The sequence below is a fragment of the Typopeltis vanoorti genome, chromosome 16, assembly GCF_054136105.1.
Source record: "Typopeltis vanoorti isolate ZY-2024b chromosome 16, IOZ_Tvanoo_1.0, whole genome shotgun sequence".
NCBI classification, from domain to species: domain Eukaryota; kingdom Metazoa; phylum Arthropoda; class Arachnida; order Uropygi; family Thelyphonidae; genus Typopeltis; species Typopeltis vanoorti.
The window spans coordinates 81,938,746-81,964,747 of NC_143564.1; the positions used below are offsets into that span (position 1 = coordinate 81,938,746).

General features: G+C 36.3%; 1 protein-coding gene across 4 annotated transcripts in view; it reads right to left on the minus strand.

Annotated features, from left to right (window-relative positions):
- Positions 1-8,623: 8,623 nt before the first annotated feature.
- Positions 8,624-26,002, minus strand: part of dgt6 (dim gamma-tubulin 6) — a 248,962-nt gene continuing 231,583 nt past the window's right edge. For all 4 annotated transcript variants that reach the window (XM_090406343.1, XM_090406342.1, XM_090406341.1 and 1 more), the window contains exons 18-19: positions 14,627-15,103; positions 8,624-9,106 (exon numbers count right to left, since the gene is read on the minus strand). In XM_090406343.1, the coding sequence (XP_090262469.1) occupies positions 9,051-9,106; positions 14,627-15,103 (533 nt within the window). In that variant the 3' untranslated portion in view covers positions 8,624-9,050. The remainder of the gene's footprint in view (positions 9,107-14,626; positions 15,104-26,002) is intronic.

The window sequence follows — 26,002 nt, forward strand, 5'->3', positions numbered from 1 at the left end:
ACAGCCTGCAAGCTTCTTGTCCGTTCAAATTCTGTTTTAGAATCATTGATAATTTTGTTGCATCGGGCTTCAGTATAGGCATTGAATGAGGATGGGGTTCTTGATTTGAGCCAGTTGTGGCATGTCTGATTTTTCATTTGTCTTGTAAAATAATTAATACTAATAAACGTCAAATTAACTCTGTGTTTCACATGATCCTGGAGTAGTTTAGACTAGTAATGGTTTTTTCGTCACTTGTTTTGAAGTATAATACTCTTTAGTTATTTCATTTATAAGAACACAAAATTTGACTTTAAAAACCACGATATATCCATCTTGAACGTACCACTGGTTAGATTCCTATGTTTAGAACGTCGAGCATAATTTCATACTAATGTAATAAATTGGAAGCGCATCTTTCATGTTATTAGAAGGAAAAAGAAAAGGAAACTCGGTGAAACTTAAAAATCTTCAAATTTACATCAATACACTGCAGTCGAAATTTAGTTCGGTTATCACAAGAGATATATTAATTAATCTGTTTTTGTTTCATGTGCACTTACTGACAAAACATTCACTCCATTTAGAGCAGGAAAAAAAGTGCTACGAATATTAAAACTGCAGTTCACACTTTTCCTCGCATTCTCACAGAGCGGAAATATTTATGCATGATGTACTTCATGATCTTTTACTGGAAGCAAACATCTCTTGCGAATTTCGGGCGTCGTAGAGTCTGTTAATGGCGTGCAGGAACTGTAATTACCAGCTATAAATCTTTTGGTATAATGACGTTACAGTTTTCTTGATGAAAGTTTATCGAATGCAATATCTAGAGCATTTAATTTTAAATTTTATTTCGTATTTTATTCATATTCCATTTTATTATTCGGAACTCCAGAAATTTGTTCTGACCGAGCAGATATTAAGCAAGGACAAATTACTAGAACATATTTTGTCAAATTTGATACGTTCAACAGGAATCAATGTAATCTAGAAATTAAAATTAACCTAATCTTATCTCGTTTTTTGAGAACATAACCCTATCTGTTATGATTACATATATCAGTATCTTGCAAGTTATTACATTCCATGAAATCCACGCTTAAATTAAGTAGCTTTACAACCTTTCTATATTTGTTTACATTAGCTTCTAATGCAATATTACAGCGACAGCATAATTTATATAATTCAAAGATATAATAAAACTACAATGGGATTTACTCATAGATGTAGAACGCTGTTATTTCTGTGGAAATAACAGCTTTGTCGGGAAAATAAATGTTACGAGTACACACACAAAAAAAAAAAAAAAATTAACACCCCCAAACAGCACGTTGTTTTGAAATTATGGGGGTAGGCTGTTGTAAAGCGACTTTTTTTTTTTTTACACTTCTATAAAAACATACCCCCTTTCTTTGTTTCTCCACCAAGCAGTCAATGACTGCTATCAAAAGTTGTTTTTATTTACCCCCCCCTTCCATCTTTCTTTCTTTCTCTCTCTCTGTAGCATTATCTTCCTGAAACCCCCTATAAACATGTTTAGTTCATTTATATAATAAATCTGAGTAATCACATTATTATAGTCTTTGTCACCTACAGTATGGATTTAGTATGCAACCATGTTTTGTATCTGACTGCATAAATAAGGGAAAAGAATAAGGGGGGGATCAAAGGCAGAGATTAAACTTAACTATTTTTTTTATATCATTGCATTATAAATTTCATTATTCGGCTCTTCAAAAAAAAAAAAATTAATAATTTGGGCATTATAACCATCTGATTTGAATTAGAGCACGTTCAAATGAGGATATCCTCATTTGAATGTGCCAAGATGTCGCTGTTCAAGGACTTTAAAGATTGTAAGATTTTATGTGTACAACATATGTTAGTAAGAGTCTTCTTTCGCTATGCCTTTATTCCGTGTTAAACAGGGTCGGCGTTCCCATCTTTAATCTTCTTCCTCCAGGTTGTCCGGTCCAGGGCGTCTTCCCGACTCCATCCTTTCTCCCTAAGATCCTCTGCCACTTTATCCCTCCACCTGAGCTTGGGCCCGCCTCTTTTCCTCCTTCCCTCCACCTCCATGCACTCCACTCGTTCAACATACTCCTCTTCTCTCTACATGACCAAACCACCTCAGCCTGCTTTCTTGTACCTTCTTACCGATCGGTTCCACCTTGACCGTCCCTCTGATGTAGTCATTCCTTATCCTCTCCTTTATCACACCACTCATCCATCTCAACATCCGCATCTCCGCCACCTCCATCTTCCTCTCCTGTGCCTTTGTTATAGGCCACGTCTCCGCGCCATGAAACATCGCTGGCCTCACCATCATCTTATACAGCTTTCCTTTCATCTTACAACTCACTTTCTTGTCGCACAGGACCCCGCTCATCTTCTTCCAGTTCATCCAGCCGCATGTTATTCGGTGTATTTCCTCATCCAGGTCTCCATTCCTCTCGACGACCGACCCGAGGTACTTTAATTTCTTCCCTAAAGTTAGCCTTTCACCCTGGAGTCCTATGACCATATCCTCGTCTCGCTCCCCATTGACATATATTCGGTCTTCACCCGGTTAATTCTCACGTCTCTCTCCTCCAATACCTTTCTCCACTCTTCCAAGGGTCTTTTCAAGCTTCTCTAGGGATGATTCGCAGAGAACAATGTCGTCGGCAAACATCATGCTCCATGGCGCTTCCTCCTTGACGTCTTCCACTAGTACATCCATGACCAGGTCATGGATGTACTAGTGGAGCTCAGAGCTGATCCCTGGTGGAGCCCTGACAATGGGGAACCCCTCTATCATGCCAACACTAGACCTGAGTTTTCGCTCCCTCATACATCTCCTTCACCAACCTCACGTACTTCGACACCCACTTCTTCCTCATACACCATACCTCCTGCCTGGCCATTTTGTCGTACGCCTTTTCCTGGTCTATAAACACCATATGCAGCTCCACCTGCATCTCCCTATATTCCTCCCTAAGTCGCCTTGGCGCAAATATCGCATCCGATGTCCCTCTTCCTGGCATAAATCCAAACTGCTCCTTGCCAATTTTCGTTTCCCACCGTATCCTTCCTTCAATTACTCTTTCCCATATCTTCAATGTGTGTGACATCAGCTTGATCCCTCTACAGTTGCCACAACCCTGAACATCTCCTTTTCCTTTGTAAATTGGGACGAGAATGCTTTTCCTCCATTCCTCTGGTATCTTTTACTGTTGGGCTATTTTCCTCATCAGATCCCATAACATGCCTACGCCCTCACTGTCCAGACTTCTCCAGGTATCTGGTCCATCCCCACAGCCTATCCATTCTTCGTTTTTCTCAGTACCCAAAGCACTTCCTCTCTGATGATGTCCTGCACCGATCCCTCATTTGCCTCTCCATCCTCACCTCTCTTGGATTCTCCTCATTTAGCAGATTATGGAAATATTCTTTCCATCTTCCTCTGATTTTGTCCTCCTCTTGTAGTACTACTCCTGAGGCATCCTTTATCTGCTTGACTGATGTTATGTCTTTCGCTATTCTCAACAACTGAACTTCACCACCGTTTCTCTCCAGTACTTCATAAACCTCTAACTGCCTTCGCCCTTGCCGCAGCTCTTTGCATTTTTCTTCGCTAATCTATATGCTTCCTCGTCGGCTCTAGTTCGTCATGTCCCATTTTTCTTTGCCTCTATCTTTTCCTTGATCTCCAACTGCACCTCCTCATTCCACCACCATGCCTTCTTATCCTCAGGCAGCCCCTTTCCTGATGTTATACTGAGCACCTCTTCTCCAATTTTTCTAATAATCCGACTATTTACGTCCCACCATTCTTCCACATCCTCTGGTAACTTAATCTCTTTCAGTACCTTTTCTTTAAACTTATTACTTGGGCCTTCTCTTCCAATTTCCACGACTTTATTTTCCTATCTTTCTGCCACTTCCATCTATTCTTCTTTTCCCCTTTTATATCACAGTCTACCACAACCAACCTGTGCTGTGCCACTACACTTTCTCCGTTAATCGCTTTACTGTTTTTCACCTCCTTCAGATGTTTCCTACAGCACATAATATAGTCAATCTGACTCATTCTATCCCCACTCTTATAGGTTATCAGGTGTCCAACTCTCTTCTTAAACCACGTGTTAGCTATAACCAGGTCGAAGGCCACAGCATGCTCGATTCTTTTACCTTCATTTCTTTCACCACTATTCCAATCCCCCCATGCACCCTTTCTTCACCACTTCATCTTCCTACATACCCATTCAGGTCTGCTCCAACGATCACTGTCTCACCATCAGGGATTCCCATTACTACCTGGTCAAGTTCTCTCCAGAATGCCTACTTGTGGAGCATAGCCACACACTACTGCAGCTACGCTTCCTCCACTAGCTTAACACTCATAATCCAATCGTTCTTCCGGCACACCTTACAGACTCCACCCTTCAGCTCCTTGTCGATGATTCCAACTCCGTTTCTTCCATTCTCATTCACTCCGCTGTAAAAGTTTATATCCTTCAGCCAGCTCCTCTGCTTTATTGCCCTTCCACCTTGTCTCCTACAGGCACAAGATCTTCAGCTTCCTTCTCATCATGTCTGCTATCTCCCTGCTATTCTCATTCATCGTATCCACATTCAGTGACCTGATTCTTACTTTACACACTTTTTCTGTGTATGCTAATACCATAATTCTTTAGGGGAGGGGGGGGGAGAGAAAGAGTAAGAAATGCAAGAGTGAGTGAGGATGAACAAAATTTGAATAATGAGCATGTGAGTCAAAAGAAAAATGACAAAAGATAATGCAAGATGAAAGAATTGGTGCAGTCTTTCATGGGATGAAGTGTGAGCAAGATCACTGTAAAGTGATAGAACAGTGCAGACTACATTTAGTCATTATATTACATCAAGGGTGGGCAATCAACTCATGGCAATCTTGTTTTTTGGTGTAAAGAGGGAATGTGGAGGAGTTGATCCTGCCACAAATGACTGATTTAAAAGGAGACAAGTATAGAATGTGAGAAGATACAGAAGTTATTTGAAGCAAAAACAAAGGTGAAAGACTAAATTTTTTAATCTTTCCCCAGGTGTGATAGGAGAGACAGAAGGAAAAGTATATAGTTCAAGTGCATGCAGTAAAAAGACTTGTATATTCGTTACATGTGTTATTGCAAGTCTTTGAAAAGGCATTGGACAGGATTGTGGCAATCTCAAGTAAATGGGGTATGGACATGAAGATGGCATGGATAACAAGGCTGATGGATAATATCAAAGAACAATTGATGGCAGAGTAAAATCAAGAAGGCATGTGACCAGAGATGTACTACAGGATTCTGTAGTTGGGTTGCTCCTACTGTTCAGCTTATACGTTAATGATAATAGGGATGAATGAGTGGGATTATTACATAGGCTCCTCCAAAGAGAAAACCTTTTGTCACACAATGCCTAAATACCCATCATATTATATTATATCCTTAAAAGCATTCACTCACAATATCTCTGAACATTTTAATAGAATAATGTCTTATTCGTATAAGTTATTTTTTACATTGCAGTTACCAAGATAATGATTAACCAACTTAGCAATGTTACCCGTAAACTTTGTCTACAATCATCTCTGCTTATGTTCTAGCCCAAAACACATAACCTTGCACTTGGCATCCAGTGTCAACTGCCCCTAAAACCAATTCATTTAGATCAGCTTACAAGGATTGTGTATAAGAAATGTCCCTCATCACCTTTCCAACTACATCATCAGCAAATAATTGTTTCCATCTAGAATAACTTCCGTATCATTAACATAGTAGTTTAAACACTGGCCCTATGGTACTTTTGGTAACTCATCTCTTAGGCTAAGCACCTTCCATCCATTTTCTTTTGATACCTCTTAGTCATTCACTTATCCATGTCACAAGCCTGCTTGCACACTACCCATTCCTTTTGAGTTTGTGTAACAAATACCTAAACAAAATCCAGAAGTACTGTGGTTTATTTCCCCTTATCCAACTCTGTGATCACTTATAAAATGTGAACATATTGTTCAAGCAGTTGTCATTGTGCACAGTAGCCATTTCAGAGATACTGATTGGTCTATAATTGATTACTTCTGTCCTAAGCTCTACCTTTGTATGATGGAATTCTTGCTTTCTTTTTTTGTTCAAGTTGAGCAAGCATTGGTATTTTTTTTTGCATGGAGCACCTGATCCAATCCTGTGTCAAAATAATGCTCTTGCAATAGATTTATTAATGAAATGTTTTAGTTTCCTACTCAAGTAGACTCTTCAGCATCCAGATAGCTGAAGGGTCTACTTGAGTTCTTATGAACGTGTCAATGTTTTAAAAATAGTTATTGTGCACTACCTCCCACATTCACTCAGGTTATTATTCCATAGTCATTTTTCCTTGATTTGCCACACAGTAAGAGATTAACAAGAGAAGTTATGTCTATTGTTTTGTTTACCAAAGCATTGGTGTTAAAACAATATAAATTTCTTCTCTAGTGTAATTTACTTTATAACTAAACAGGAAAACTTTCTACACAAAACAATAAAATTGTGAGATTTCATAATCTTATTTTGCTTTTCTCACTAGCTGTAACTTTTCTAGTTTACTTTTTTATACGGCCTGATCATCTTCTTGGTTATTTGCCCATGATGCTGAATTAGGCAGGGAAATAGTTTATAATAGTGATGTAGGAAGATTTTGCTGAATGATCTAAATAAATTGGCAGTTTAAATAAAGAATAATAGTGACTAGTTCATTATGGCAAAGTATAAGGTCACTTTGGGTTGAAGAGATTGCAAGTTATTGTGATAAGACCTGGGGATGATATTGCAAGAAAGCAGACAAAACAGCATGAAGGATGTCATATTGCTATTGCATTGTGGGAAGGGTCAATAGCCAGACCGGTTTTGACCTCTATTGATGTCTCATCAGTGGAAGCTAGACCCAGGAAAATAACAAGGTTGAATTAATACAGAAGTCCTATATAGTTTTCATGTACAAATAGCAAAAAAGGTGTAATACCATATAAATCAGTCTGAATCAGTGATAGTTGTAGAAAAAGTTTATTCACTTGGTTACAAAAGAAATCATTCTTGTTTAATCCTTTAATACCAGTGAAAGCAAACAAAACTTGCATGTGAAATATCTTCATGACCAAGCTATTTGTATATAGATGGAGTGGAATTGCAATCACTTGCCTTCATCCCCTAATTCAAAGCACTTCCTTTCAAATATATTGCTATGCATTATGAGAAGTTACTGCCCAGATCAGTTTTGTCCTCTGAAATTTTATCAGTTGGAGCCAGGCCAAGGAAGATAGATACCAAGGTTGAATCAAGGTGGACAGAAGTCATTTTCCAATATGCAAGTAGTAAAAAAGGTGTATTGCTCATATTAAATTGCTCTGGATCAGAAATAGTTGTAGAAAGTTTTTTTTTCTTGGTTACAAAGTTATACTTGAAAAATTATATTCTTGGTTCACCCTTGGTACTTTCCTGTGCCTGGCTGCCTAGACTGGTAACAACACAGTCTAGACAGCTCCAAGGATGGTGAACACTGGAATATTCCAGACCATACCTAAATTACAGCACAGATTACTGTTACCTTGATTTCTCAAGGAGAAGGAAATAGTGGAGAGAATCTGGCAGTGAGTGACCAAAAGTATAATGATAATGGACCTATGAGAACAGACTGGAGATTTGTAAGTTACCAAGTTCGGATGATTAGTAGAAAAGAGAATATGATAGAAACAGAAGGTGAAGGATTTTGATAGATAGTGTAGATATTTTTCAGTTATATGACAGAACAGGAAATGTCTTACCTCAAAATAAAATATGTTTATATGTAACTCCCACTCACGAAATGTTGCAAACTTATAGCACATTGGATGGGATAACATTTTTATTTTTATTTTTTTTGATATTTTTATTGCATAATCAGAAAACCTTGCTCTAGAGACTAAACATGGAACTTTTTCTTTAATTCCATTTCAGACCTCTAAATAAGTTGTGGATTTGAATCCTACTGAGGCTACCAACTAGGCTGACATTGGGAGTAGATTACAGAACTGAAGCACAAATTTTAAGATACTGTAAAAATAAAAACTGCTATGAGGTCACACAAAAGATAAAATTTTCAGCATATATTTGCACTTAATTAAAAACACGATTACTCAATTATCCATAAAATAAGCAATCTAAATATTCTGGTGACTACATATGCAGATGAAAGTAGCCCAAAATTTGAGTTGTTCATCTGTAGAGGGTTTGGGGGGAGCTCTCCTAAATCAAAACTAGCATTATAAAACTGCAATTCAAAAATAGGTCAAACTCAAATTGGCCATCTTGCATTCCATGATTTGCCAAGTGCAAAATGAATTCCATTACCACTTTCCATAACACTACTATTTTTCACCTCATTTACATGCCACATATATTTCGCATAACAAACTACTCAACATTCATTCAGTCAATTTCACTATTCCAAATGATTTTATGAGCAAGAAACTGGCATTAGAATTGTCATCTGAAAAACGTGGCATTACACGTGTATTATTGCATTTACACTGCTACCAACTTAACAATTTCCATTTTCCATGTGAAACAAATATGTACTATATATATTAAACACAACAAAATATTATCTACCAAACAGCCTCTGCATAAAAATAAAAAAATTTTAAACTGTATTAGTACAAGCAAAAAAAAATCAAACAGAATAAGGTAAACAGTCATTACATTGAACAGTGGAATCTCATTGGTTACAGATTTTCAGCATAAGAAAGTGTCAGTCTGGATTTGTTAATGCTAAGCTCAATAAACTCTTATGAAAAGAATTTATTCAGAAACTATTAAGTCTTAGTGGAATACTTTAGCTGAATAAATTCTTTTCACAAGAGTTTCAGCTAAGATTTGTGATCACAACTAAGAAAACCAAATTTCCTTCATTTTTTATTTTGCAGTTTGAGTTATAACAAAAATAATTACAAAAATTACAAAATAACAACTCCAATTTTTACAAAATTATTTCATTTTGTTAATAGTTGACTATATACAAAGTGGCTTCATTTTTCTCTTTTTAGTACATCATAGCTGAATCAGAACATCTACTGCTGGCTCTCTGGGAGTAGATGTTTCTTCAGCTGTAAAGTTGAATAATTATAAAATAAGTAATAATATACAAAATCGTGTGATAGTTTTAGCTAACAATTCAAAGTATATTAAGGTATATTAAGAGTCTCATCTTTTTCAAGATGTAGAATAGGAAGGAAATAAGTTTTTCCTGCTTCCCTCGATGAAAAACGTGCAAATTTTAAGCATTCTTGCAGTGTTTTTTGAGTAGGTACGAGGGTGGTCTGAAAAGTTCTTGGTCTTGACCATAGGTGGTAACACTATCAGCAAGATTTTTTTTTTTTCAAAGTTGGTACATCTATCATAAGCATCCATGTGAAATAGCAAGTCATTCTATCAAGTAGTTTGTTTTATACAGCTGTCTGAAGCAAAAGTGTTGTCTGTATCCCTTGAAACGGATAAAATTGAGTATCGTGCAGTTATAGAATTCTTTGTAAAAGAAAGTTTAACGCCAAAAGAAATTCATTTGAAATTCATAAACGTTTACGGGCACTCTTCTCCTTCATTTTCAACAATTAAGAACTGGGCTCCTGAGTTTAAACGTAGTCGTACCAGCCTTGAAGATGATCCACATGAAGGACGTCCAAAAAGTGTAACACCACAAAAGAATGTGTAGGATATATTTTGCATGAAGAATTGCATATGAAAAAGTTTTGCACAACATCGGTGCCATGCTTACTCACAGTACATAATGCACTTGCATGAAAATCTCAGAACAGTGCTTGGAGCATTTCAACAAGAATAAAACTGATTTTGTGCATCAATTTATTACTATGGATGACACTTGGATTCACCATAACACACCAGAATCCAAACAGCAGTCAAAACAGTAGACAGAAACTGGTTGTTCAGTGCCAAAGAAGACAAAGTCAGTTCCATCAGCAGGAAAGGTCATGCAATCGGTGTTTCGGGATGTTAAAGGCATTTTCCTTATTATCTTGAAAAGGGTAAAACAATAACTGGGAAATATTATTCCGATCTTTTAACCAGACTAGATGAAAAAAATTCGTGAGGAAAGACAAGGTTTGCAGAAGAAAAAAAATAGTCTTTAATCAGGACAATGCACCTGCCCACAAAGGTGTTTTTGGCAATGGGAAAATTAAGGGATCCGCACTATGAATTGTTGGAAGATCCATCCTATTCCCCAGATTTGGCTCCCTCTGACTTCTGTTCCCAAAACTAAAACTCTTCCTCACTGGTCAGCATTTTTCTCTGAATCAAGAGGTGATTGCTATAGAGGGGTATTTTGCAGATCTTAATGAGAACGACTACAGGGACAGTATAATAACACTGGAGCATTGCTGGAATAGATGTACGAGTCTTAAAAGAGATTATGTTGAAAAATAAAAATAATTTTTAAATTATAAATTCGTTTTTTCATTATAAGGCTGAGAACTTTTCAGGCCACTCATGTATATACCCTCTGTCCAAAAAGAAAACGAACTTCTGATAGAAAATAAAACATGCCAATTATAATTATTCAAATCATTTATTTCAATCAATATACTCTCCCTCGGTTTCGTACAGCATTCGTCACAGTCAATTCATTCATTAAATGAGTTTTTTATATCTGTTTTTGGGATACTGTTGAGGGTCGTAGTTACTGCCGTTTTCAACGGTGCCGTATTGCTTTCCTTTCATCGGCAAATGAAGTCGGGGGAAGAGAAAGAAGTCACATGATGCTAAATCAGGTGAATACGGCGAGTGATCCAACACACAAACTTGGTTTTTGCTCAAAAACTGTCTCACAATGTTCGAACGATGAGATGGTGCATTATCGTGCAAAAGTGACCAGCTGCATTATGCTGTACGCGACAAATTCTCGCTATCAATCGCTTCAAAACTTGGAGATAAAACTCACCATTGACCCTAAGAGGACTTCTCTTTTAACTGTTATAATCTGAATTGTTTCACTTATTGTCACATTGTAAACTAGAGACCAGACATGGAATTTTTTTTCAAGTCAGGTCTCCAATAATGGAAGCAATGGTCTAACACTGAGCGATGAAATTCATCTCCCATCTAAAATGAAGCTATATGGCTTTTTCTTTGATAATTACTCTTATGTACCAACCAAGAGTTCTGTTATGAAAAATACTATAGACTCTGACAATGCCAACAGATAGAAAAATTTAATTTATTGAAACTTACTAATATTTTACTGGTTTTCTACCCAGAATCTTCAGAGCACAAATTATAACTGTGGCAACAAGCACAAGGAACTAAACTAATGTCCTAGCATGCCACCCTCTATAAAGTTAATATGGAGCAGTTGGACTCCCAGTTCTCAGAACGACTCCCAGATCGTTGACAAATTAATGCAACCATATTTGTTGAAGTTTGGGGAATGCTTCATAGTTGATGCAAATTCCAAAAATAGTCTCGCACACCTCTAGCAACATATCGAGAGTATGGTCTGCCAATCCCAACTTCATCTGTTTGTGGTGTTAATACTGTGAAGCACTAGAATGAATAATCAATACCACCTAATCTGACATAGGATTGCTTTGGTACTGAATGGGAAGTTTTGATCTCTTAAGGTTTCTGTCTGATCTCTAAAAAGAAACAACCAATTCAAAGCAACTGTCTAACGAAACCTTTATCAAAAGCACTAATAAGAGACAAATATGGATGCCTGTGCAGCACTTGCATCTTAAGGAGGGAGCAGAGTCCCCCCCCCCCCCAGTGTGTGTGTGTGTGTGTGTATAAAAGGAAATGGTTTGTTTCCTCACTTTTGTATCTATTTTACTCTGCATGCACAGGTTAGGATCCAAAATTTGTTTTAATTCAGTTCTTAATTCTTTACTTAGAAGAAAGGGCATTTCCAAAGTAAATGCAAATGATTAATGGAACTATATTAATTTCTAAGTCAAAAATAAACCATATTTTGGCCTAGAAAGCTATTTGCCTTTCAGTTAGCTTTGATTTGTAAGGTGTGCGAAATTATCAGATACTTGAATTAACATTTGTAGACAAGGTTGGTACAACCCTCTGACTAGAGAATTGGTTAAATAGAATTCATATTGCTGTGTTTAATCTATAAATGCTATGGGCTTTACTGGTAATGATACATACATAGTTGCAAAGGAAAAAGGTCTAGAATCATGTTTATGACTGAATGCAGCTTCTATAGCATTTAGCTCCAGCTCGAGAACAATTTTAATATCAACAAACAACTCAGATCTATACAGGCATTAGCTATTTTATTACTCCCTCAATGACAAAATTTTAGTCTGTTTTATACAATATATACAACACACAAAAGGATATAGGTACTTTATTTGACAAGTAAAATATGCAGTCGATTCCATTTACTTGGGCCACCGGTTAATTGGGGCAGCCGCTTTTTTGGGCCAAATATTAAAGAACGGAAACCAAACCAACATATTAATACATAATTTAAACACTTAATTGGGACAGTAGTTGAAAAGGAATTTAGCAATTTTTGATATATTTTATGGATTTTTCGAAAATATGGCAACACTACGTACACTAATATTTGGCAACACTAGCATGATGCGAATCAGTTATCTTTCATCGTGCGTCTGCTTAAGAATCTACCCTTACTATACCTAGCGATAGATTTATTGTGTCAATTTTATTTAAAATTTTTAAATCTTTGCCAAGATGCCAAGAAATGATTTTACACTTTCAAGTAAAATTGCTTTGCTGGATAAAATTAAAAGCCAGCTATCGTAGACGTGCTGCTGATATAACTGGTGTACCAAATTCTACCATAGCGTGTCTCCTACAACAAGAAAATCAAGTGGACATTACAGAAAGAAATTCTGGGAACATCCAAAAGAAAGCGTGATGGAAAAGATCCAGAAGTCGAAGAAGCATTAGATCAATGGTTTTCTATAGTTAGCAGGCGAGGCGTGAATATCAGCGGCCCAGTGTTGAAGGCAAAGTCAGAGGAGATAGCTAAAAAGCTGGACCACAACGATTTTAAAGCAACTGCTGGTTGGTGGTCCCGATGGAAAGCGAGACAATATCAAATTTAAAAAAGCACACGGCGAAAAGGGCAGTGCCGACAATGTAAGTGCTGAACAATGGCAAAATACTAAAATCCTTACTTTTTTTTTTAGAGAATTTCTGTTCAGATGATATTTACAACACTGATGAAACCGGCCTCTATTATCATGCTACACCAGACAACTCCGTGTTATAAGCACATTGCACTGTCAGGGTATAAAAGGGCAATGGACCGCATTACTGTGTTATGCTGTGCAAATATGTTGGGTACGGACAAACGAAAACTATTAATCGTAGGAAAAAATGCTAACCTCGATGCTTTAAGGGGTTAAGAATAGAGAGTTGACCAGTAGAGTAACATGTCAATAGTAATGCGTGGATGACTTCTGAAATTTTTCGGAATTGGCTTACAAGTTGGGACGTAGAATTACAATGTAAGCAGAGGAAAATTTTGTTACTTCGATAATTGTGCTGCACACCCTCATTTAGATAATCTAAAAAATATAAGGCTGGAATTTCTTCCTCCTAATACAACATCCTTAGTGCAACCAATGGACATGGGGATAATAAAAAATTTAAAGACGGTTTATCGAGGAAAATTAATTACATACTGGAATCCATTGATGAAAACCTATTAACAAGTTCATCAACAGCCAGAGAGATCAGTGCAAAAATTTCCATTTTGCAAGCAATACAGTTTGTCTCTGACAGTTGGCAAGCTATAAAAAGCAGCACAATACAAAACTGCTTTGCTGTTTGCAGTTTAAAACCTTTGGAGGTTATTGAAATTTTGAGTAGTGATGAAAATGAAGACATACTGCAAGCTCCTATCATGAATAATGTAGAATTTTCAACAATAGATGACAATTTACCATGTTACGATGAAAATGAAAACTTCGAAGATTCAATTGTTGAAGTCATTAAATCCAAACATCAAAAATTTGACGAAGAATGCAATGATGATGACCAACCTGTGCTTGTAACTAATTGTGAGGCCGAAAAATTTATAGTCTGGTTATAGCGTTATTTTATGCAGGGAGGTAATGAAGGAAGCCCTACATCCACACTGAATATCTGTGCTGATTTTGTAGAACTGCAAAATTTCAAAAGCAAAAGACAGACTACACTTTATGCATTTTTGCAGAATTAAAATTTGAAATTGTAAAAGTTATCATGTATGCATTATTTTTTCTGCACAATTTATAGTACAAATATTTTCTGTATTTTGGTTTAATAAACCATTAAAATAGGTACCTAATTATTATTTTTTTTACCTATTGATTTACCTGCGTATTACATATTTTATTTTAGAATTTATTATTAGTTCGTTTAATTGGGGCAGCCGCTTAATTGGGCCAAAATGGATTAGTCTCAATGTGTCCCATTTAGGCGGAATCAACTGTATATCAAATACAGACATGCTCAACTAACTAAAAACTCAGCATAATAATCAGAGGCTTGTAAAAATAGATCAATATCCACTATAACCGAACTAATTTTGTTTTAATTGAAATATCATATAAAGTTTATGAGTACAAAAGAACAGAATTTCTAACCTGATCTTAATTCCGTAGTCAAACTGTACATACCAGAACCTTCATATCCACCAGGATCAGGATAATTCTGCGACTTGCAAGTAAAAACACTATTTTTTTCTGTACTTAATCTATCGGAGAGTTTCTCTTCTTGTTGCTTACCGTTTCCATTATTCTCACATGAGTTCTGATGTAAATTTAAGGCACAGTACTGATTAACAACATCATACAAAGCTTTAGATAAACCATCTTTATCCTCAATAATCTCCTCCCCATCAAAGTCATCCAGTGAATTTTCTAAAGACATAGTGGGTAAAGATATATCTGACAATAACTCTTCAGAGTTATCTAAAAGATGTGAAAGTTTATTACTTGAGTCATTTAAGGTGTATGAAGTAGCATCTTCCTTTTTTTGATGGATACTATCAAAAATAAAGTTTAATTCACATAAGGACTGACTTAGTTTCTTTGCTGGTGCATCATCTATGCTGATATCACCTATTTATTTAGCAAAAAATTAAATTAATACAATTTCAAAACATGCAAAGGAACAATATTAAAATTATAATCCTCTAAAACAAAATAATGAAATGTTACAAACAATGGTTCTTACTTCTATTAAAACTCAGTTACATAAATGCACTTATTCTCATGTCAACCTCTGAATGCTTCCATTTTGCAGCTAATGAAATATTAACAAAAAATAATAATAAACCTCCGTAGCTCAATCGGCATAGACAAAGCCCTTTGGTTAGAAAGACCTGGATTCAATTCCTGTCCAAGATGTAAGGAACCTTTATCTGATTTCTTTCAATGAAAGGCGAGTTAGCTGGTCTCATACAGAAGTAGGGGATTTGTTCACCCAGAAACTCAGGTTTTTCATACCCCAGAATAAGGCAAACCAGCCCCATGAACACACACACACACACACACACACACACACTGATTACAGTCAAGGAATACTTAAGAAACAATCCCTCCCAGCCATAGGCCTGATTCATCAGCTATGCCACTCCTGAGACCGGATAAAATAGGGGGAAACTGAGACAGTGCAATACCTCCTGTAAAAGGTGTTCACGGCCGTTGTACCATCATACGAAATAAAAAAATAATTCAACTTCTACTTCGGAAAATCTGCTCTGCAGCAGATTTTTTTTAATACTTCAAACTAATAAGCATAGTGATGTTTCTCATTGAGCAATAAAAATCACCTGCTGGGTTAAAATATCCCAGGAACTTGTTAGTAGCAGTGACTTTGCGCACATTTGATATCAGAATTATACTGCAGAATATTCTCAAGTAAAAAAAATAAGCATCCTCACATTTGAGAAAACTACAATGTTGTTAAAGAAACTGTTGGAGAAACATATCAAACAGTGACCTAATTAATTTCAAGTTAATAATTACATCTTGTTAATTTTTTTTTCTTTAATGCGAATTACATCCATGAAATGCTGTTAGCCTACAGCACATTAGGCTTAGCACTGTATGTAGGCTAAATAAATCCCAGTTCTAGAGACCAAACATGGAACTTTTTCAATGACTTCAGGCCTGTGTAGGTAAGATGGTGGATTAATGCTAGAATAAATTATAAAGATGTTATTAATACGAAGGGGAATTATCCAGCCTCATATGGAAGTGGCATGGATTTTCCTCCTGGAAACTGGCTTTATCCCACACAACAAGCAAAATGAACAAAAATACACAGGCAACTATATAACACCCTGGCCTTATTTGCTTTGGCCTTAATTCCAAACCACAACTGGACAACAAAATTTATCTACTGTCTAAACACATTCACAAAACATCCATGCCCACAGTGGATTTGATCCTACTGCCAGCTAATTAGTTGGAAAGCCTATAGACTACCCACTCAACCAACTAGGCCAGAAAATGAAAATATCAGACCACCAAAATAATATTTAATTTATTAGATTGCTAATTCAAAGGTGTACCTTGAGCTTAGCATAGCTGGTTCAAGGTTACATTGTAACTGGTTGGTGAATTTAGTGTTCTTGTAAAAGTGATTTTTATCTGTTTTTCCCTTAGAAAAGCAGTATTTTATGGTATATTAGTGTACTTTTGGTCTTATAACATTTTTTAAGATATTGCAGTATTAAATATAGTTTAAAATGGTGCCAAAAATGACAAGAAACATGACACTAAGAAGAGCAGTGAAGTCAAAAATAAAAAGGCTTGCCCTGCTAAGGAGGATACTGAAGATATTGAGGATGTTATTGAAAATGAATTAAGCTCCAAAATAGCAAGGTAAAGATTATTAGAGTGACTAAATGGGAATTACAGAAAATCAAGCAGCATTTGAATGAACATAGGGATAATAAGAAAATTAAGCAGCAAAATAAGAAACAGCAAAAAAGAGCACAGAATCAGGTAAGTTAGTAACGAAAATTAGGTAAGTAACACTGAGTGAAAAGAAGGATACTATTTGGAATGGTGACTATCATAAAACATGATGTTGATGATTGGGTCATAACTTCAAGTTTTCCTGGAGCAAAACTTAAAAACATAGCACATGCGATTCAAAAACAGAAAAGAAAAGTAATTGTAGTAAATACTAACAACTTAACTAGCAATAAGTTCAGTACGAGAGAAGGCATGAAACGGTTGTTGGAAGAAGTAAGAGCGAAGAGGGAGAAAGTGAAAATTGTAAGTATATTACCTCAATATGATAAAAACGAATTTAGAGGAGGGATATGATAGCAAACAATTTAATGTAAAAGGAATGGATGTAAGTTTTTGGATGTGTGGACTTGAGTTTGAGGTAAGATTGGATTTTGTATAACAGGGACAGCCTACACTTGAACATTTGGTATTAGGAGTGTTGAAAAACTAATGACTGGTATGAGACCTAACACAGAGGCAAGAAAATCTAAATTATAATAAGAGGAATGGCGAGAATATGAGTAAGAATGTTATTTAACTGTGCTAATGATGGGAATGAGCATTACCATGGGAATGACTGAGGAGAGAGTGATTTTGACTTTGTATTCATCTAGTTCAACCCATCAGACGTGTGCACAGATGTCTACATGTAAAAGGCACTACTTGTAGGTCTCCAGTTGTTCAAATGGAGACCTACAAGTTGTCCAACTGTGTCACACAGACTATAGACAAGAGTATACAAATGAACATGCAGGTAGCTCATGTCTGTACACAAATACTAGGAGTATCAGAAACAAGGGAGTAGAGTTTGCACCTTGGTCAATATGTTAACATGCTAACTGGTATCGAGTATAAAGGGTACAGTATTTTTAGGAAGGATAGACAGGATAGGCGAGGAGGAACATGCTGAAAATGATATCAAATGACTTGAATCCAGTTAGTGTTGAGGCTTATGAATGTAATACTAGTAACAGAATTCCATGTGGCAGTGAGCTAGCCATTTGGTGTGAAGTTGAATCTAACAAGATCATTTAAATAGTGGGGTATTGTTACAGACCTGGTGAATCAGTTACTGGTGATGAAGAAATGCATCACCAAATAGAAAAGATGAGCATGAAAAGAGTAATCATAATGGGAGACTTTAATTATCCAAATATTGATTGGGTAACAGTAAAATAACACGAAATGAATGAAACTGAATTTATTGAGCTGTTGTGGAACAACTTCCTCAAACAGCATGTGACAGAGGGAACTGAGGGCAAAGAGTGTTAGATTTGATTACAGTGTCAGAGGGAGTTTCAGTCAAAGGCGCAACTTCTGCCTCCAGTTGGTGACAGTGATCATGCAGTACTCACTTGGGAAGTAGCAAAGTTTATGAATGTTCCATTCAGAAAAGATTACTTGCTGGACTACAAAGCAGGAAATTATAATCAACTGAGGAATATACTGAGTTCAATGCAATGGTATTGGTTGCTGGATGGGAAAGATATTGACAGTGCATAGAAAGAATTTAAATAATACTTGAATGATGTGATATCAGAATGTGTCCCTAGAGTTCTAAGAATAAACAGAGTAGGAGTCAAATGGATGTGTAATCTTATCAAGCAAGAGATTTGTAAGAAAATAATGATGTGAAAGGAATACTGTGTGCATAAGGATATTGTCTGTTATGAAAACTGTAAGCAGTGGGCCAGAAGAATCACAACTGTTGTATAGAAAGCTAAGTATGAAAAAGATACTAGATCTTCAAGCTAAAGATAATTAGCTTGAAGAATGCAAAGAATTCTATTGATATGCTGCAAATAAAAGAAAGAATGAAAATTAAAATAAATTATTAAAACTACTGAAAGAAATTAAGAAACCTCTCTTATAAGGAAAATAAGAACCACAGTAAAAGTTTAATTTATGAATTAATTTTAAAAAGATAAATATTTCTTAAATCATTTTTGCTTTACAACAGCTGTATGAATAAGAGAACAGCTAGATTTAAAAGCCACAGCTATCCTATGCATATAGCAATTTGCTATCTATTATAGTGACCATCATCTAGAATCGTTTTGCGATGCATAATCATGCATTGCAAAATTGAGTATGTGTGCATGCATACACACTCAATGAAGTTATAACTTTACCATCTAGAACAGTTATTTCTCCAGGTATGTTATATAAACAAGAATCTGGTCCAACATAGATAAACTGGAAATATTTCTACATAAAATAACTTACATCCTTCATGAAATTCACTTTAGAAAAGAAATATAATGGAATTTGGTCATTTATGGATAGCCTAAAGTAGGGTTTCTAAAACTTTTCCTACGATGGAACACTTCACAAATCCTGAAATTTTAATGGAACACCTTGGTTAGAGTCAAGTATAATCGGTCTTGTATTCACTGTAAAGTTAAGCACACACTATCGGTGCAGCAGGCTGTATCACATTGCAAAAATGCGACAGCACACACTACAGGCGTGCATCGACCTTGCTTGTGACTTCACATTTCCTAGAATAGATACCTCCGTACTTCACTTGCGCTCTGAGGTGTCAACAACTGCGACAACGACAATTGTAGGCCTGAAATGGCTTGAAAGTGACATTGTTTCTAGAGCTACTCTAGATTAACTAATCCTTATCATACCCACAGTATTTCTTCCTACTTGTCAAGGGATGTGGCAAACAGAAGAAAGAATTCTTTGCCCTTGTAGAGAATAATTCAAAGTAAACAGCATCTATGAAATGACTCATGGAAACAAACAAAATAAGTTTATATGAGCACAATTTAATATATAATTATGATAATACTGTAAAAATTGAACACAATAAATTTTTAATGTGTCATAATGATGTGCTAACGATGGGGTCATCGTATGGTTCCATAGCCGGGATGTTTCTTGCATATCTGAACAGACAGAAATTTGAGAGAAAAGAGTAAAGCTTTCCATGCTTCAGTCACCAGATAACCAAATGATAACCTTTTAAAAAAAAAGGTATGGATTCATTACACACAGACTAGTTTGCAATAAATTAGTTACAAACTAAAGACAAGAAGATTAGCAAGAGAATTCAACTGGGTGCAACTAAAATCACTAGTACAGTGAGATATTAGGTGTTTTTATATGAGCACAATTTGAAGTTATTTGAAGCAGGTTTGTTTTGAGGGATTTCATCCCTCAAAACAAACCTGCCAGTAGAACACATGCAATTTACAAATATACTGGTTCCATTGAGAATTGCTTTTATCATAAATTAAAAAAAAACCAACAATGGAAGGAGAACTTCACTACATGCACACACTCACAGCAAAAAAAAATGTACTTGGGTTTTTCGTGTAACTGTGCACTCTCATATCTCTTCCAACTGTTAGAAAAACTGAAGTCTTTTCCAGCTGAAGAGCATTTTCCAAGGGGAAAAAGATATAAGTTCAGTTCTCATTATAAGAGAAATCTTAATATGTGGACCTATTTCCACTGACAGCAATTTAGCTGCTACTATAGAGGTAGGATTCTCTCTCTTTATGGGGGGAGGAGGAAGAAAAGACTCAGGTTTTTCATCCTGCATACAAACAAACTGGCCAGAGAACATATGCAATTAAGATCCTATTACAAGATGGCATACATAATGTAGATAGCAGAGGATGGAGTTTAGAGCAGAGTGTGTAAATGTGTTAATGGGATCAGTGGTTTCTTAAGTGAGCAGATAAGAGATCACTGTAGAATACAATTGAATTATCTAGCTGTAGAGTGCCCTTCCATCATGATTCCTTGACCTCTGTGCAAGTGCCACATAATTTTAAGAAAAAAACACTAGCTATCACAGACTGTAACAGAAACAAACTGTTCAACAATTTTCTCTTGAGCTCTTAACTATTAAGCTTCATCGATTCTTTCCTTCACAAGGACAGAAAGATTGACATGATAAAGTTAACATGCCCACAAGCAAAAAACACTATATTTCCAGCTAAACAGCTATAATCCATAAAAAAAAAAAAAAAACAATTTCCTCGGCTCTTAATTTGCTGTCAGTTTAAAACTATTTACAGTACTATACATGTGTGCATCCGAGAATATGGAATCCTTTAAAGAAGTGGAAAATAATAGCATTAAAAGAGAACCGTGCAATTTTAAGCCATTACAAATCTGGAATGAAAGTGTGCCTCACATTTAAATTGTCTCATTCCATAATAGCCATCATCTTAAGGAATATTTTTTTAAGATTACATGGTGGTCAGCATTCATAATGAAGAATTTATGGAGGCACAACACATGTGTTAGAATAATTACTTTACTTAACATTAAGCAAGTAACAATAGACGTTTTTACCTCTGTATTGAGGTCATCAGGAAAACATATGTACATTTATATACAAGCTACATGCCGCAGCATACAAGAGTAAAAAATCTAAACGTTTGTTAATCATTTATCCTAGCTTGACCTCTGGTGAGAGAAAAAAAAAAAGGAGAACTACATTAAATAATTTCTACAGTCTTTTTGTATTGAGATTTTCTTCTGTCTGGAGTTGTTCTGATTGCTATATGGGCAGGAGATGGGTCCTCCATATTCTTGGAACAATTAATCCATTTTTGTTCAGATTTGGATGATGTTTCTGCATTTCACAAGCTTAGCTTCTTTGAATTTTTTTTTTAAACTAGGTTTTGGTGTGGTGTAGGGACTTAGTGCCTTTCCAGTCAATTCTGTGGCATGTTTGGAATGCGTGATCTAGGCCTGTTTTACCATAGTGGAGGTATTTAATGTGTGGCGTTTGTGTTCATCTTTTCTGATTCGGATGGTGCATTCTCTTTCCCCTAATATAAGGTAGGTTACAGGTACATTGAATTTTGCAAACCACTGGGTGGGCAAGGTATGGAAGAGGATCTTTGGAGGAGCTAAGTAAATTTCTTAATTTTGCTGGGGATTGGAAAGTTGTCTTGACATATTTAAGTAGTGTTTATCTATTTTTTCTTAAATGCACCTAATGTAGGGTATGTCATTCTTGAATATTTTTTGCTTTTAATAGCATTTTTATAAAGGATCTTGTGAACTTTTTTTTTATTGTAGCCATTTTTTTTTTTTTTTTTTTTTACAAATGTTTGGTTAATGATTTCAAATTCTTGGAGCTTGCTTATTGGAGCAAATTGTTGGGGCTCTGTGTTTGAGGGTGCTGATGACTCCCAGTTTTTGTGTTGGTGGTATGAATTTTTATGTATGTATTGGCCTGTGTGTGTAAGTTTACGGTAGACAGTGAAGGAGAGGCAGCCTGAGGGAAGACGCATAACGAGAGTGTGTGTGTAGAAAAGGAAGAGTTGTTCTTTTCGATTTCAATGGTGAATTGGATATGTTTGTGTTGTTTGTTCAGGTGGCTTAGGAATGCATTTAATGTTTCACAGCTGTGGGGCCAAATGTTGAAAATATCAATATATCCGAGTCAGACTTTAGGTTTTAGGCTGGTCAAATTTAGAGCTTGTTGCTCGAATTCTTCCATGTAAAAGTTAGCTATCAGGGGAGAAAGTGGTGAGCCCATGGCCATACCTTCTTTTTGTAGGTAAAAATTATTTTGCCACACGAAATACCCAGAGCACAGCATGTGGACAAAGAGGGCATGATATTGGGCGGAAATATGTTTGTAAGAGAAGAATAGTATCATTGATCGGGACATTAGTGAAAAGGGCAGTTATGTCAAAGCTGACTAATAAATGTTTGTCATTGAGTGCGATGTTTCTAATCTTGTTTATGAAGTGTTGTGTATTTTTTTTTTTTTTTTTTTTTATGTAGGAAGGAGAATGAACTACCAGCTCCTTGAGTGTGGCTGCTAATTTCTTCGCTAAGTGATAATTAGGGCTGTCGATTCCTTCAACTATCAGTCATAGTGGTGTTTGTTTTGTGTATTTTTGGCAGGCTGTAAATTCTGAGAGCACGGGCATAACACGGTATAAGTTTTTTGTTGTTTCCTCTGGCCATGTGATCACCGATTTGATTAAGTCTATTTTCTTTTTGATGCAGGTTTGTAGGATTGTAATTCACCATTTGGTACATGTTGTGGTCATTGGTATTCATATAGATACCAATAGATATCTAACCACGGATAATCCAGGCATCGTAATTACAAAAGCAGATGAAGGTAATGCTGCCATTGTCCTTGATCGTACAGCATATTGGACCTATTGATTCAATAAGTCCAATATCCTCATAATGAACCTATTGGTTCATTTTTTCCAGGTATGAAAACACCGCACCAAAACCTGGTTTGAAAGAATTCAAAGAAGCTTGTGAAATGCTGAAACATTATCCAAATCTGAATAAAAATGATGGATTAATTATTTCAAGAATGTGAAGGATCCATATAGCAACCAGAACAACCCCCAGACAAAAATCTCAATACAAAAGGACTGTAGAAATTATTTAATGTAGTTCTCCAGTTGTTTTTTTCTTCTCACCAGAGGTCAGGCTCGGATAAATGATTAACATTTATTTATTTTACTTTTGTATAATGCAGCAGCATGTAGCCTATATATTATACATATGTTTTCCTCGTGATTGACCTCAATGCAGAGCTCGAAACGTTGATTGTTACTTGCTTAATGTTAAGTAAAGTAATTACTCTAACATGTTTCCACCAATTCTTCACTATGAAATCTTAAGAAATAGTTTTTATTATAATTCACATTATTTCCAAGAACAAAACCCAAATTCATGACAATGAATATAGGAAGTTAGGGTTCGATTTACAATGGCTCACTTTACAACAGTTTCCAGGATCCAATTATGTCGTGAAAGCAAGGGTCTACTACATTTTGTTACCTAAAGATGCCTATGTAATATAGACAAAATATTACAAGTGAAACTAAATTTTTTTTTTTTTTTTTTATGTAAATCCTATCCAGGAGAAATCTACTGTACATACAGTGGACGGGAAAAGTTAGATAATCTGGAAACTCTGCTCTAGAGACCAAAACAGAGTTCCCTCATTTCTTCAGAGCTCTTACAAGCCACTACTGATATACAAAACTTACCATTCCAGGATAGTGAAATTTAAAATCATTAACCAACTGACAATAATAAAAGTTGAGTTGTAGAACTTAAGAAACCAGTGCAAAAAAGCCCAATATGAATTAAAAAATGAGGATAGGCTATTAAGCCTATTTTTTTGATGCTCTTAACTCTGCACCAGAAGTGAAGAAAAAGACTTTAGATTAATGTTAAATTTATTTTTGGATGTTCTCTTCTACAGTTTCACATGAGATATCAAAGAGTGCTTTTTTGGTAGCATTAAAGATCATATTAAACATAAGCTATGGTATATTTATAACATGACAATAAGTCTCCACAAACACTTCTTCTGCAGCTTGTTCCACTTAAGTGGGGGTTGCTGTTTTTGGTGAGTTTCCTCCACATCCTGTCTTGGGCTGTAACCACATCCAAATTGTTCATTCTCAAGTACTCCTCCATCTCTTCTTTGGCCGTCTGCATTTCCTCCTCCCCCACACATCCATCTGCATGACCTTTCTTCTCACATAATCATCCTCCCTCCTCATCACATGACCAAACCAATTCAACCTTGCCTACTGTATCTTCGCTCCTAAGTTTGTAACTTTCACCATTCCCCTCACATAGTCATTTCTCAGACGATCCTTTCTAGTCACACCACACATCTACCTAAGCATCTCTGCTACCTCCAACCTGCTGATGTTATTTTTCCTCAGGGCCACAGTTTCCATAGCATATGTCATAGTTGGTCTCACTACTGTCCTATAGATTTTGCCTTTTAGATTGATCGACACCCTCTTATTGCATAGCACTCCAGCCATCTCTCTCTCCAGTTCCTCCATCCCACATCCTTCTCAGCTTCTCCATCTTCATCCACTGTTGAACCTAAGTATCTAAAGTTCCTAACCTTCCTGATAACATAACTGATGGTGACCAGCTTCAGATCTGTCTCCTGGCCACCATCCACTTTGCAACACATATACTCTGTCTTACTTCTGCTCAATCTCATATCTCTCTCTTCCAGTACTTTCCTCCATTTTTGCAGTTTAGCTGCTACTTCTTCTCTTGATTCTGCACACAACATTATCCAAGGCATGTCTTCTCTCACCTCCTCCGTCACCAGCTCCATCACAATATTAAACAGGAACGGACTTAATGCTGACCCTTGATGCAAGCCAACTGTCACTTGAAAACTTTGTCTGTCTCAGGCAGGTCCAAACTCATCTTCACATTTCTGTACATCCCTGCACCAACCTGACATTTCTCTGATACCTTCTTCTCCCTCAGACATCTCCAGACTTCTTGCCTTGGCACTCTATCGTACACTTTCTCCAGATCAATAAACACCACATGTAGCTCCCGTTGTTTCTCTCAAAACTTTTCCATCATCTGCTGTAACCCAAAGATAGCATCTGTCATTGATCAACCAGGCATAAAGCCAAATTGCTCCTTTGCAATCTCCATCTCCTTCCTCAATCTTCCATCAAGAATCCTTTCTAGGATTTTTATTGTGTGGAACATCAACTTTATTCCTGTATAATTCTTACAGTTTGTGCATTCCCTTTACCCTTGTAGGGTAAAGGGGATGGAAAATCAGGGCCCACTGATTTTTCATTCTTCATCCTCTTCATGGCCTCCTTCACTTCCACTCTACTGATGTTCTGCAGCATCCCCTCACAAGGCTGCCCATGTTTTCTGTGAGTCCTCGCATTTTCCTCATTCAAAAGCTCTTCAAAATATATTCTCCATCGGTTTCTTATATCCACATCCCTCCTTAATACTCTTCCTCCAGTCTTTGATCTGCCTGACAAGTAAGATGTCCTTTGATGCCTTATTTCTACATTTTGCTAATCGATAAATTTTTCTCTGTGCTTCCTTTGTTTGTAATTAATCATAAAGATCTTGATATGCCATGGCCTTTGCCTGCGCAACAGAAAAACGAGTTCAGAGTTCACAATTGCCAGCTCAAACTGCAAAGGCCACAATCCTCTCCCCTTCCTGGTTCATCATTCCCAC